Below are 12,008 nucleotides of genomic sequence, written 5' to 3'. Positions count from 1 at the left end.
GTGAGTAGCGGAGAGGATTGTGGGTATGAGAGACCATCTAGAACGGGGTGAAAAGCCTTAGATCTACCAGATCTAAAATATGTCGACACCAGAATCGGAACGTCTCTATCTTCAAGACCAATTTTCCTATTTTATAGGATACTTTGCCGAATTTCAAAGAACTGTTAGTATACGAAAGTTTCCGTGGAAAGTCTCTAGTGTTGATTAACGATATTTGAGCCGGAAAGAGTGCGAGAATGCCGCCGAGAGGTAACAAGAAGAAGAAAGGTAATGTTGCCTTCCTCTACTTACAGTAACCCCATTGATACATTTTTGGCGCCTAATATTCATCACCTTTGCTGGCGAAATTCAAACTGGTTGCTACGGACCAGTTGCAAATATTGATGTATCTTTTGTGATGTATAATCCAACAGTTGAGTTTCCACTTAACCTTGTCCAAAAATCAGTCTACAAATGTTGGTTTTTGAAAAAAATTACAGTACACCGTTGCATATGGTTGGCAAGGGAGGACTTGTTTCCTTGGTTTATTACACGTATCGTTTGTTTGTGATATAACTGTATGAAATATTGACTCTGTGTACTGTTTCCTGTGTGCTGTGTATGTGCAGCGGGATACCCGACAAGATCCCATAAGCTCAGGGTTATCTTGCTGCCAGGTACGTGATCTAAGCCCTGGGGAGGGGGGTCGGTCACTTTCACTTCTGGTTTACGATCATATTCTTCTCACGCATGTCAGGTGATCACGACCGTGGACTTCTCACGAGCCTCACGTCTGCCAGGCCACGATTTCAAGCAAGAAAATTACGTCTAGATCGCGCCATATGCTTTGCCATTGTTTTGCTGAAATGGCAATTTAAAAACAGTAAACAAAAGCAAAACATGTAAACAAAAAAACAAAACAAAATATTCAGCTGCACATAATGGTCATTAACTGTTCAAATTCAAAATCTATAGATAAATTTCTGATGTCATATCTGGTAAGAGAAAGACCAAAACATATACATGTACAAAAAGTGTTCATTGTTGGAGGATATTATGCAACTGACTATATTGCTCACCACCAAAATGATATCATTTCCATAATTTGAGTCATGTGTAGAGAATGCTTCTGCATGTACATTGTGAGCAAGAGACTCAAGTGGCAATTGAATACTATAAGCTATTTGAAAACAATTTTTTTTTCTGAGCCAACACAAGTTTTCAGGTCTGGAGATTTGACAAGCACTTTTGATATGCCTGCATACAGCTATTAAATATCCCTATTGTCTTGTATTTTATAGTGTATTTTGTATACTTAAGAGTTCCTTTTTTTGTCTAGGTGGCCGCAGCAGTGCGGAACAGAGTGACACAGACCTGGTGGATGAAACTGCCAGTAATGTCAGCAGCAGTAGTGACCTCCGCAGTCTGACAGGAGACGAGGGTATGTTCTACCAGACAAGTAACCTATCACTTAAGTTATAGCACAACCTTGTGTTACTCTCACCATGGTTGAGCAAGCCAAAGGTGGTAATGTTTTATTATGAATGTACATCATTTGACATTATCTATGATATCATTCGATGAATAGACAGTTCATATTTATATATATTTGTATTTATTAGCAATGATACAAGTCAGCTCTCGCTGGTAATGCTGACCCTGTTAACAGGACAGAGCTTCCAAATATTCCTTATGTATTTATCCTTCGGTAAAATCATGTTGACCCCAAGATTTCAAGGAATTCAAGAAATATTTTAATGTATTAAAAGAAAGACAGAACAGTCTTCTTTTTTGGCTTTCTTAGATGCCCACTCCTCTTGTCATTGTACAGCTATGGTGAGGAAATAACGTGTAGTACTAGTAGCATTTTGTGTGACTCTATAAATACCCTGAGAAAATGGTTTGAGTTCCACTGTGTGATAGAAATAGACATGTGCCACACCTCCTGCAAGGTTACAAGAGGTCAGAGAGAGGTTACACCTTATAAGTATGTGTTGACATTTCAATGGTCTTAATTGCGCTATCTTTAGGATATGACGATCCATTAGATTCTACCTGGTATTGATAGAAAATATTATGAAAATGAATTGAGATTACATGAAAACTCAGTAGTATTGTGCCCTTCCCCTTACCACTATAAATCCATTTCATTACTACTTAGGATTAATTCCCACAGTAAATCTCTAGATGTTAGCTTAGATATTGTCCCTACTACAGCATTGAGTCAGTAAAGTCCTCTGCTTCCATTGGCCACTAGTCAGTTTAAACATTCTGTCACATGTAATCAATATGAGAGTGCATGTCTGGGAGCCGCACACTGTTTGAACACTTTCTCAGTGTTTGCATGTTGTGAGATAAAAAGTAGCCTTTGGACTATAAGTAGGTACAAAGGTCATTTTCTGGCCAATGAGAGAGTTTGGTGTAGCTTACGTGGCTTTTTAGCCAGCTGCATTGCACATGGGTGCAGATTGGTCAATGTAACCTTTTGGGTCCTTGCAATTAACTTCTGTTGTAGATCTATTTACAGGTTTGACGTATGTCAAAGCCTGTATTGCTTTAGTACGATTTTGATCACGTGGTCTATGGGCGCCGCCATGTTGTTACGTTGCAGTGCATCAGCCAATGATATCTAATTTTGTCACTGTGACGTCATTCCTCTTACTTATTCATCGCCTTTTTACTTATTCATGACATCTGTAGCTCAGATACATCTTCTACTGAATATATAATAGTCATATCAATATTAATTCGGTACCTTTTTACAGGGTCGTCACTATTGCTTATTCATTACATCATCTGCTGAATATTTAACATTATCAATCATTGCCATCATTCAATATTCATTCATTTGCAGTTCAAGCTTTTTGTACTGTCCAGGCCAGCCAGTCTTCCCACTAGAAATACCACCGACTAAGCTGGTAACTTTTGTTTGTGGGTTAACACTACATGAAAATGCAGTTGAATTGATGCTGAATAGAGATTAACCAATACTAAACTGGTATCAATTAATAGGCAAGAAGATAAGTTTTTTTACTATCTTGACAAAATCCACGTTGTTAGATTATTAACATAGATAATTGATATATTCATGTGTAGTTCTGTCTCTGATCGAAGGTCATTAACATATTAATAGAAACTGCTATAACACCTCACTGGTAAAGGAAAGGTGTTTCATCTTTAAGTCATATGTACTTATCATTATCATCTTTATGTGTGTTATGTTAATATGGACCTCATTTGCATAATTTATGCAGAAACTTCAAATTTCCCTTATGCTAAATGCTACACATGTCATATAAGAGGTGAATGTCGTTGTAGGACAGGCGAATACAATTGAATGTTCAGTATGCTAATTATGGCCTCATTTGCATCATTAATGATTTATGCAAAATCTATGTTTTCCTTACAATAAACGTTACAGATATCATATTGGAGGTGTAGGCAGCTTTAGGATAGTCGAAAATAATGCAGGAGCATTATGCTAATGAGGGCTTCATTTGCATAATTTATGCAGAAAAGTTATACTTCCTTTAGGGTAAATGCTAGGGATGTGATATTAGTGATGTGGGTAGCTTTAGTAAAGGTGAATACAATGGAATGTATGTTATGCTAATGAGGACCTCATTTGCATTATTATTGAAGAAACTTCATATTTCCTGTACGATGAATACTACGGAAGCCACATTGGATTTGTAGGTAGCTTTACTAAAACCATTATCTTTAGGTGTGTTATGCTGATGATGACTATATTTGCAAAATCAAATGCAAAAATGGTAGGGGCTTCATATTCGACATATATGTAGCTTCAATAAACAACGATGCTGTTTCATACCTCTTTTATGAATGGAGATGAATATTCTTTATTTTCTCGAAAATATTGCCTTACTTGTTATGATTATCATGGCATGAATTTTATGTAAATGAGGTGATTTGCATATGGATTTCAAAAATTAGAAAATGCTGTAGCACTTTTGTAACTAACATCTTGGCATTCATACATATGTTATTGTAACTAGATGTTAATTTGGAAAATGTGTTGAGGTATGTCCAGTATCAGGGTGAAGTGGCAGAAGTTAGGGTGGCAGAAGTTAGGGTGGCAGAAGTTAGGGTGGCAGAAGATGATTACCGAGTAGTTTTGAGGCTTCCGGGAGTCAGATGTGACGTCATAATATTATACCAGTGCAAAGGTGTAAATGGTAGGGTAGGGTGGCAGCCGCAGACAAAACAGACGAACAGTGATGCGCACATGGTATATGCGATGTCGTTCCTATAATCAAATTAACATGGCATTACTAATTAGTAAATTATTGTGAATAAAAAATACTTTTAATCTCCGTGGAGGAGGGTACTCGCGACAGTTATGAAAATCGGCAGTATGTGTGCCTCTGACCATGGATACGCTGGTGCAATGGCATTATCATCCCTATATAATGTTCTTGGTTGGTATTGATTAGGCTAGTAATGTCTTCTCCATAGGCAAACCTGTCTGTATTTGCCGCTAGCGCAAATATTTACTCTAGTAAGGGTTGACTTAGTTAGACATATGGCCAGTGGGACTAGTCAGGATGACTTGGAACAGGAGGAAACAGAGGAGGATGTAGACACAGACTGGGCATATGGAACAGAAGGTACTACTTCTGTATATATAGAGCCGGTACAACCGCCCTTCGGTGTAACACACCAGCTGTAGGGTCAGAGGGTGTGTAGAAGTGTCAAAAGGACTGGTATAAATCATTAGTTTACGTTTATGGGGTGGGATACAGTTACGTTTCATGGGGTGGAATTTATCACTAGTTAAAGTGATGTGGTGAGAGTAAACTTGAGCCCTGCTGGGTATTGCAACATGCCAAGCTGCACTAAGGTTTTAGTCCCTGGCAGCTTCTAACCTAGTTTTACACCTGCAACTCAGCAAGTATTGAAGAATATGTAACGAGATGAATGAATGAGTAACTCTTCAATGTGTTTGTCAAGCCAAGGACATTATATCAAGCCAACTGTTAACACATTATTTGGTGATCAGCATTTTTTTTTTAATTGCTATTAGGAGTTGTTTGTACAGTGTAGTGAGTAGTAAGTTTGTTTGTTTGTTTGTTTGAAGCTTTATTCATGAGAAGTTCAAATCGACCTGTAGGCCACTTTTTAGTTGTCATAAGGGGAGAGGTAAGGGTCAGATATAACAAAGGTACGATTTCATTACTTACGTTCTGGTCATTCTATCCCTTGTGTTTCTAGGACTTCCCCCTCCTGATGCTGTAGATGAAACCGAGGCCCAGGAAGATTTTGAGGAGAAGCTGAGAGATCAGATAGATGGAACCACTCAGAAGAGGTGAGAGCTAAACTGATATCTGATATAATGTGTTGAAAAAAAATGGACTTCAGTTGTAACTTGTCATGTTTGAATTGTTTAGCATTTTAATGTCAGTCAGCTAGCTTTGCAGTTTTTTTTACCTTCATCTTCTATCCACTTTGTCTCTTTAATTTGCCCATTAAGGACATGTGTTGTGTGTGTATTGTTCAAGGTCATGCAGTAATAATGAAGCTAAGTAGCACAGATCTCCATTTGTAATTAATGATCACAGACCTTGAAGACTACTGTCTACCTTAGTTAATAATACATGTCACATGATTGTCGTTTCAGTGCAAATGGTCGAAAGACCTGCCTGGCTGGCCTCCGTCAAACCTTCTCCCGCAAGGTTTTACCAGACTTCATAGACAATAGGTGGGGCGACTTTCTGTATGCTTGTCGGGCCTCATAACCACTGATGCTAAACACTGCACCTAAATTATAAATTAGATTGTCTGATATCAAATATTACACAAAAAAGATTTCAAATGCAATTGTTAAAACTTTCATAACACAGGTATGTAGTATGTTCTATGATTCAATTGAAACTTTGCTTTAAAACGAAATGATCCATATGATGAAAGAAACTTGTATCACACTTTATTGAAGTTGTGTCTTTTGTTGCTTAATACTTTTTCCTTTTCTTTTTAGGAAAGTTACCATCCAAGATTGTGTAGAAAGATGTCTAAAGAAGGGTAAGTTACTTTGCTGCTATATTTTAGTGTTATTGTGAAGCATTATTACATATTTTGTCAGTTTGAATTCATCTTGAAATGCACATTGACGTAACAAATTGCTTTTTAACAATTCAACCTGATTGTTTGGAACTATAAGGCCTAAACTATTATTGAGTTGGAGTTCGTAGCAGTAGAAACTTTATACCATGATGTAGTTGCCCATATCTACTAATACGATTCACGAAACAATGTCTATAATCTGTTGTATGATTTGTATCAGAAGCAAGCACCTTAACTCTTACCTCGTTCCATGCTGTGTTCTCACCGTGCCTTGTGTCCATCCCGTCCCCAGGTAAGGGTGAGGAGCAGGCCCTGGCCGCATCAGTTGGCTCCCTGCTGTGTGTCCAGCTGGGCTCCAGGGAGGGGTGTGAGGAGATCTACAACAACCTCAAGCCTGTCATGATCACCATCATGAACGACAAGTCAGCAGCGGCCGCCGCCAGAGCTGCTGTGAGTACCCCTTAATCCTCTCCCTGCTGCCAAACCCTATAGCCAATACAAATTTGGTGCCAAAATGCTGCCTCAGCGGGAAGAAGGTTAACCCTATTTGCTACTGTTAGTAGTCTCAAAACATACCCGTTATGTCTTTAGTGTGTGGCTGTTTTGTTATTTAAAGAACACTTGTTTTTTATCTAAGATTTCCTTAAACGGATAACCCAGCACGTAGAATGAATTACCAGCAACGAATACTGGTAGAGCCTGTATAGATATTGACAGAGTTGCACATGATGAATGTAAATTGAATATGAATGTGAATATTTCTGTTCACCTTTTTATACAGTGTGCACAAGCCCTGGGCCTGATCTGCTTCATAGCTGCAGGGGACATGGTGGTAAGTAATATAAACAAACAAACAAACATGCATACCTTTCTTGTCAGATAGTTTGCCATTTGGCATGGGTTCCTCACTCTGAGGAATTATGTGATCTAGTAGATGAATATTTTTGAAAGTGAGGCATTTTGATACCCAAGTAATATATTTTAAATGCCTCGTGGAGGTATAAAGATTCAGCTACTTCATGCTCACTTAAAGCTTCTGGCATGTTGTAACAGTCAGTATAGACAGGATGAAATTGATGAAAAAGTCATGGAAAAATTTCTTGTATTTCTGCTTCTTCTGTGCAACATTGATGATAAAAGCTAGAAAAAACTAATATAACCTTGCCTAGCTAGCAATGTACCTGCAGTTTTCTTATATCTGAAAAGTACAAGCCGTACAGTAGAACTTGTACTTTTCAGATATACTCAAATGGTACTTGATCATGTTCTTCCACAGGAGGTTGTTGACATCATGACGAGTCTAGAGAAGATCTTCTGTGTGGCGTACCTGAAGGGAGACGGCACGTCCCCGTCCCACAGCGCCGCGCTCCAGGCCCTGCACTGCGCCGCTCTGTCCGCATGGACTCTGCTGCTCTCCATAGCACCACCTTCTAAAGTACAGGAGTTTGTCAAAACGTAAGCAAAACTGCCACATCAGCTATGTGCATGTCTACTAGTATATAGTTTGAATATGAATCTTCGATGAAGGATTGGAGTAGGTGTACCAATACTGTCCAGTGTCATTTTGTATTTACTGACTCTCCCTCATTAGCTTTAAACAAAGCTTGCAGCTAGATTTGTAAAGGTAAGGTGCAACGGGTGAAATATAACCAGCTACTGCCGCTCGGTGTGCCTTCAGAGTTGGTATGTTAAGCCAAAGGGTCGTTATACCGGCTATACAGATACAGCAGATACAGACTGATGTTGCAGCATAGTCAACATATGATATACTTAAAAGCTTTAATTGCTGTCCATGTTAAAACTGTTGGGATATTGCTATGCTGTACTGTTTTTGTTTTTTTTCGGCCCCCTCTTCTCATAATTTTCCCATGATGCTGTATTGCAGCCACCTTCCCAAGCTGCCCCAGCTCCTCCAGAGCGATGACGTGAACATGCGCATCGTGGCGGGAGAGGCCATCGCCCTGCTGTACGAACTCGCAAGGGTTGACGATGAGGTACGGAGTTTGGTCACCAAAGACTTGTTTTACATCTAGGGACAAAGGACCAGTACACAATCTCAAAGTACTCAATAATGTGGCCCATATTATGTTAATGTTAAATATGGGCCTCATACATGGTCTGTGATTTTTTTGTTTCTATACCAGTCCAGTGCATATACCAACAGTTACTAAGCCAGCCTTCCTGCATCCTTGGTCAGTTGAATAATCATGTGTGATTCCACATTGTATTAGGAATTTCTGGGCCACGACTTGGACTCCCTGTGTGCTCGTCTGAAGCAGCTCGCCACCGAGAGCGTCAAGTACATCGCCAAGAACGACAAGAGAAAACAGCGCTCCAGCTTCAGGGACATCCTCAGAGGAGTGGAGGTCAGAACTCAAGACTTTTGAATGGAAAGAATCTACGGAACTATAACTGTTTGCAAACCATTTGATTTAGACATGGCTTGTGTATGATTTTGTTGCATAGCCTGGACACTTTGTAGTTACTCAAGTCTCCCTTGCAGCAGATTCCTTGCCCATCAGATATGAAAGTCCTGAATTAGTCCCCTGTTCTGTTCCAGGAGGCAGAGGCTCCCAACGATACGGTACGATTCAGTGTGGAGGAAATCTACCTCGACAGCTGGGTCAAGAAACGTCAGTATGAGGCCTTCAAGGACTCTCTGGGAGCAGGGGTCAACCAGCATTTACAGGTAATGCCCTGTTGTATCTTCACATGTCTTGTGTTTGAGGTTACAAGGGCAACCTGGAGCATTGTTTAGCCATGCCTGGTATTTGGCATCTTCACTCAAATTCTGTCCATGATTACTGACCCACCAGTTTTGTCTCTAAGAATGCTGTGTGAGTCACAAAGGTAGTAGTTAAGGAGTTAGGAGTAATTTAGAAGTTTGTACGCATCCCTTGCATACCCATTGGATGAAAGTGATAGAAACACTCAGTTCTGAACCAGGAACTACTTGTAGGAAAAGTTGCTTTATGTGTATTGTTTCTAATCCTCGTTCTTCCTCACCTGAATGCTGGAAATCAACATGTTTTGTCAATTTCTATTTCTAGGAGAATGAACTCCTGCGGGACATCTTCAGTTTGGGAGCCCCCATCGATGTAGCAGCCTACAACAAGCAGAACAAGATCAGTCGGTTTGAGAGAGTAAGTCTACATGGTTTTCATTTTGTAGTGCAACTTGATGTATATGTTTAGTGTATTGTAGTTTCCTAGGATACAGTATTTTTGTTTGCTTTCAAATTAGTGTACATGTAAGAAATAGCATTGTACTGGTCATACGACAAAGTTAAGTAGTCCTAATATTCTTCCTGTACATGGTTCAAACTAAATGTTTCCTCTTCATTCCTTGCAGCACATGTATAACTCTGCAGCTTTCAAGGCTAGAACAAAGGTCCGCAGCAAGCAGCGTGACAAGAGAACCGTTACTGCATAAGCACAATGTGTGCATCATTACACTAATGATCCGTCCTGGAAATCAGGCATCTGCTATAAAGTTAGCAGCCGCTTGAAGTTCAGAACAGTGAGGCGTCAAGTATTTTCTGGAAAGACCAGAAAGTTGCAGTGTTTGTAGCAGTCTGAGGAGTACATTTTAAACTTAGTGCAGCCTCTGACACATGCTGTTTTGTTTTGAAATGAATTGTTGAAAAACAAATTCCTGTGTACCAACAGAAAATGGGAATGCTGACAGTCTGACACGCAATGAGCAACAAACATTACAACTTTCTTCAACACCCCAGTGGTATCTGCATTGCCAGTTTCTAAAGGCTGTAGGCAAATTATGTCAATACAAGCAGCTTTTCTACCAGCTCTGTACAATTTGACCAAAGAGTTTGACCAAAGTATTTCACCTAAGTACATATTCTTGTACTTAAATCTTGTTGACAACAGTGGATCTGCCCAAGGGGCCACATCTGAAGGATTATGATTAACCTTTTGAAACTTGCACTTGTTGGATACCCGTCTTATTTACTGATGTTTACTAAGGGGCAAGACTTATTTATTTGTGAAAGTAAAATTATAATGCCCAAATTGAGATTGTTTACGATATTGCATGTAAATAAGCATGCTTAGAGAGATGTATGTGTGGTGCACTATTGTGAGTGGAAGGTGCAAACCATTGGTAGGTTTTAAAGTGTATGTAGTTCACTGTAATTATAGTTTGACCAAGAAACATTTGTTGGTAGAAAGGGGAAACCAAACCATCTGCACAGATATCAGTAGGACTATACCTTACATGAAGAGTCATCCAGTTGAGAGTTGTCATTTCTAACATACACTGTCTGGTAAAATGGTAGTGACTCGAGCCTGGTAACCACATCTAGGGTCCTTCCTATGTCACCCGGTCAGACTGTTGATCAGGCTCTAACTCTGTAATCTCACAGCAGATCTATCTGTGGCAAGGCAGTATCAAAACGGCCAACCAGTATCCAAAGTATTAGTTGGCCCTTTTGATACTGACTTGCCACCAATAGATCTGCTTGGAGATTACTAACTCTAGGGGCTGTGGCAAAATTTCATCAGTGGCATATTGGCCAAGTAGCTGGTCTGTGAAGGCCCTGGAAACAGTCTGACATCCAGGCTACATCCCTACAATTACTGTAAGAGTTTGTAGACTGGGGTAGGGCTGCATTTGCCAGGCTATCTTGAGGTGTGCTTGGTTGTGGGGTTGGTCCTGATGTGGTTGCTCAGATACATTTCTACATGTACTGTTGCAGTATTACAGGCATCTACAGTATTCATTTTTGTATGTGTAACAATGAACTCCAAGTCTCACTGCATGTACCAATGACAAGGCAGCACTGCTGTAACATTTCATGGAACAGAAGCAACTTAGTGATTAGTTAAGTTTTGTTTAGTTCTACACTACATTGATGATATTAGAAATAATGAAGCAACTAGAAATTGCTCTGCTTGGAATTTTGTTACACATGTTCATATCTGAATTTTGTTTGTGGCAGAGTAGGTTCTACTGTATTGAAGACTTTCAATAGTTTCATCAAGCAATCTTCCAACCGTCCACAGGTGCAATACTGTAGTTTCAACAGAAATGCGTAAGATAACAGAATCTGTCACAAATCATGGAGTTGCTTCTGTCAAATGAAGGCCCACCTATCATGAAAATACACATGTACACAATGCTGTACTAGATCCTGTGTGTATGACAAAATGAGTACAGAAAGGACTTTTTTTGTGTGCAAGCTTATAATGTATAAGGCTTTTGCAGTTGTACAGAGGCTGTAAACGTTTTCCTTCAGTTGAAAAGTTTGGCTGTCTCTTAAACAAAATTTTATCAAAATACCAATGTTATGTTGCAAATATGTTTTAATGGTGCTTCATGAGGCTTGCACATGGAAACTAGATTTAACTGCATGCTGAATTGTGTAATTATGATTTTCATGCATTTGCTGCTTTTATGAAGATACTACCGTATACTGCAAAAGCCACCCATGCAGACATCAAGAGGTTCACCTTAGCTATTGAGTTAAACAGCATTGAGTCCTGTCACAAGTCCTGTCATGATTCACATGATGCCATTAATTTTACGGTTTGGATTTTGATAAATTATGTAAAATTCAATCTCCATGGGAGTTTGCAATGTCGGCACCAACTCTAAGAATTAGACATAACATTGTTGTGATCATAGATTGTGTATTCAATGTCAGATATTAAAGCTGAGATATTGGACAAAGTTTTGCAATATAGATTTTTCTCGTATTCAGAACGGAAGAAAATATAAATTTGATTTGAATTAGTTGCTGATGTCTTGAAGGAAAGGAAATAGCATACGAATGGGTGGGTTTTATAGCCCGATAAGTATCCTTGTTCGGCTGTTAACCATTTCACATTGATATCAACATTCGCTGAGATTGAGACACAACTGCCTACTACAAGGCTGCTTCCTTACATTTCGTGCATGGATCAAAAGCGACGCCTAGTGATCTAAGATGG

At 39.3% G+C, this 12,008-nt stretch overlaps 1 protein-coding gene across 3 annotated transcripts; it reads left to right on the top strand.

The window, feature by feature from the left end:
* The first annotated feature begins 15 nt into the window (after positions 1 to 15).
* On the top strand, positions 16 to 11,748 carry LOC136435082 (interferon-related developmental regulator 2-like). Of its 3 annotated transcripts, XM_066428278.1 has the most exons (14): positions 16 to 267; positions 609 to 656; positions 1,319 to 1,420; positions 5,212 to 5,305; positions 5,618 to 5,698; positions 5,975 to 6,018; positions 6,353 to 6,510; positions 6,842 to 6,892; positions 7,337 to 7,515; positions 7,946 to 8,054; positions 8,292 to 8,426; positions 8,621 to 8,749; positions 9,111 to 9,203; positions 9,412 to 11,748. In XM_066428278.1, exons 1-14 carry the CDS (start codon positions 237 to 239, stop codon positions 9,490 to 9,492), a joined length of 1,335 nt encoding a protein of 444 aa, XP_066284375.1. In that variant the 5' UTR covers positions 16 to 236; the 3' UTR covers positions 9,493 to 11,748. The 3 variants fall into 3 exon arrangements, with proteins under 3 accessions (XP_066284375.1, XP_066284377.1, XP_066284378.1); XM_066428280.1 differs by lacking the exon at positions 609 to 656 and having other exon boundaries at positions 19 to 267; XM_066428281.1 differs by lacking the exons at positions 16 to 267; positions 609 to 656; positions 1,319 to 1,420 and adding an exon at positions 4,500 to 4,607.
* Positions 11,749 to 12,008: the final 260 nt, after the last annotated feature.

Source organism: Branchiostoma lanceolatum, chromosome 5, assembly GCF_035083965.1.
Source record: "Branchiostoma lanceolatum isolate klBraLanc5 chromosome 5, klBraLanc5.hap2, whole genome shotgun sequence".
NCBI lineage: Eukaryota > Metazoa > Chordata > Leptocardii > Amphioxiformes > Branchiostomatidae > Branchiostoma > Branchiostoma lanceolatum.
This window is presented reverse-complemented; position numbering and strand designations above follow the sequence as displayed.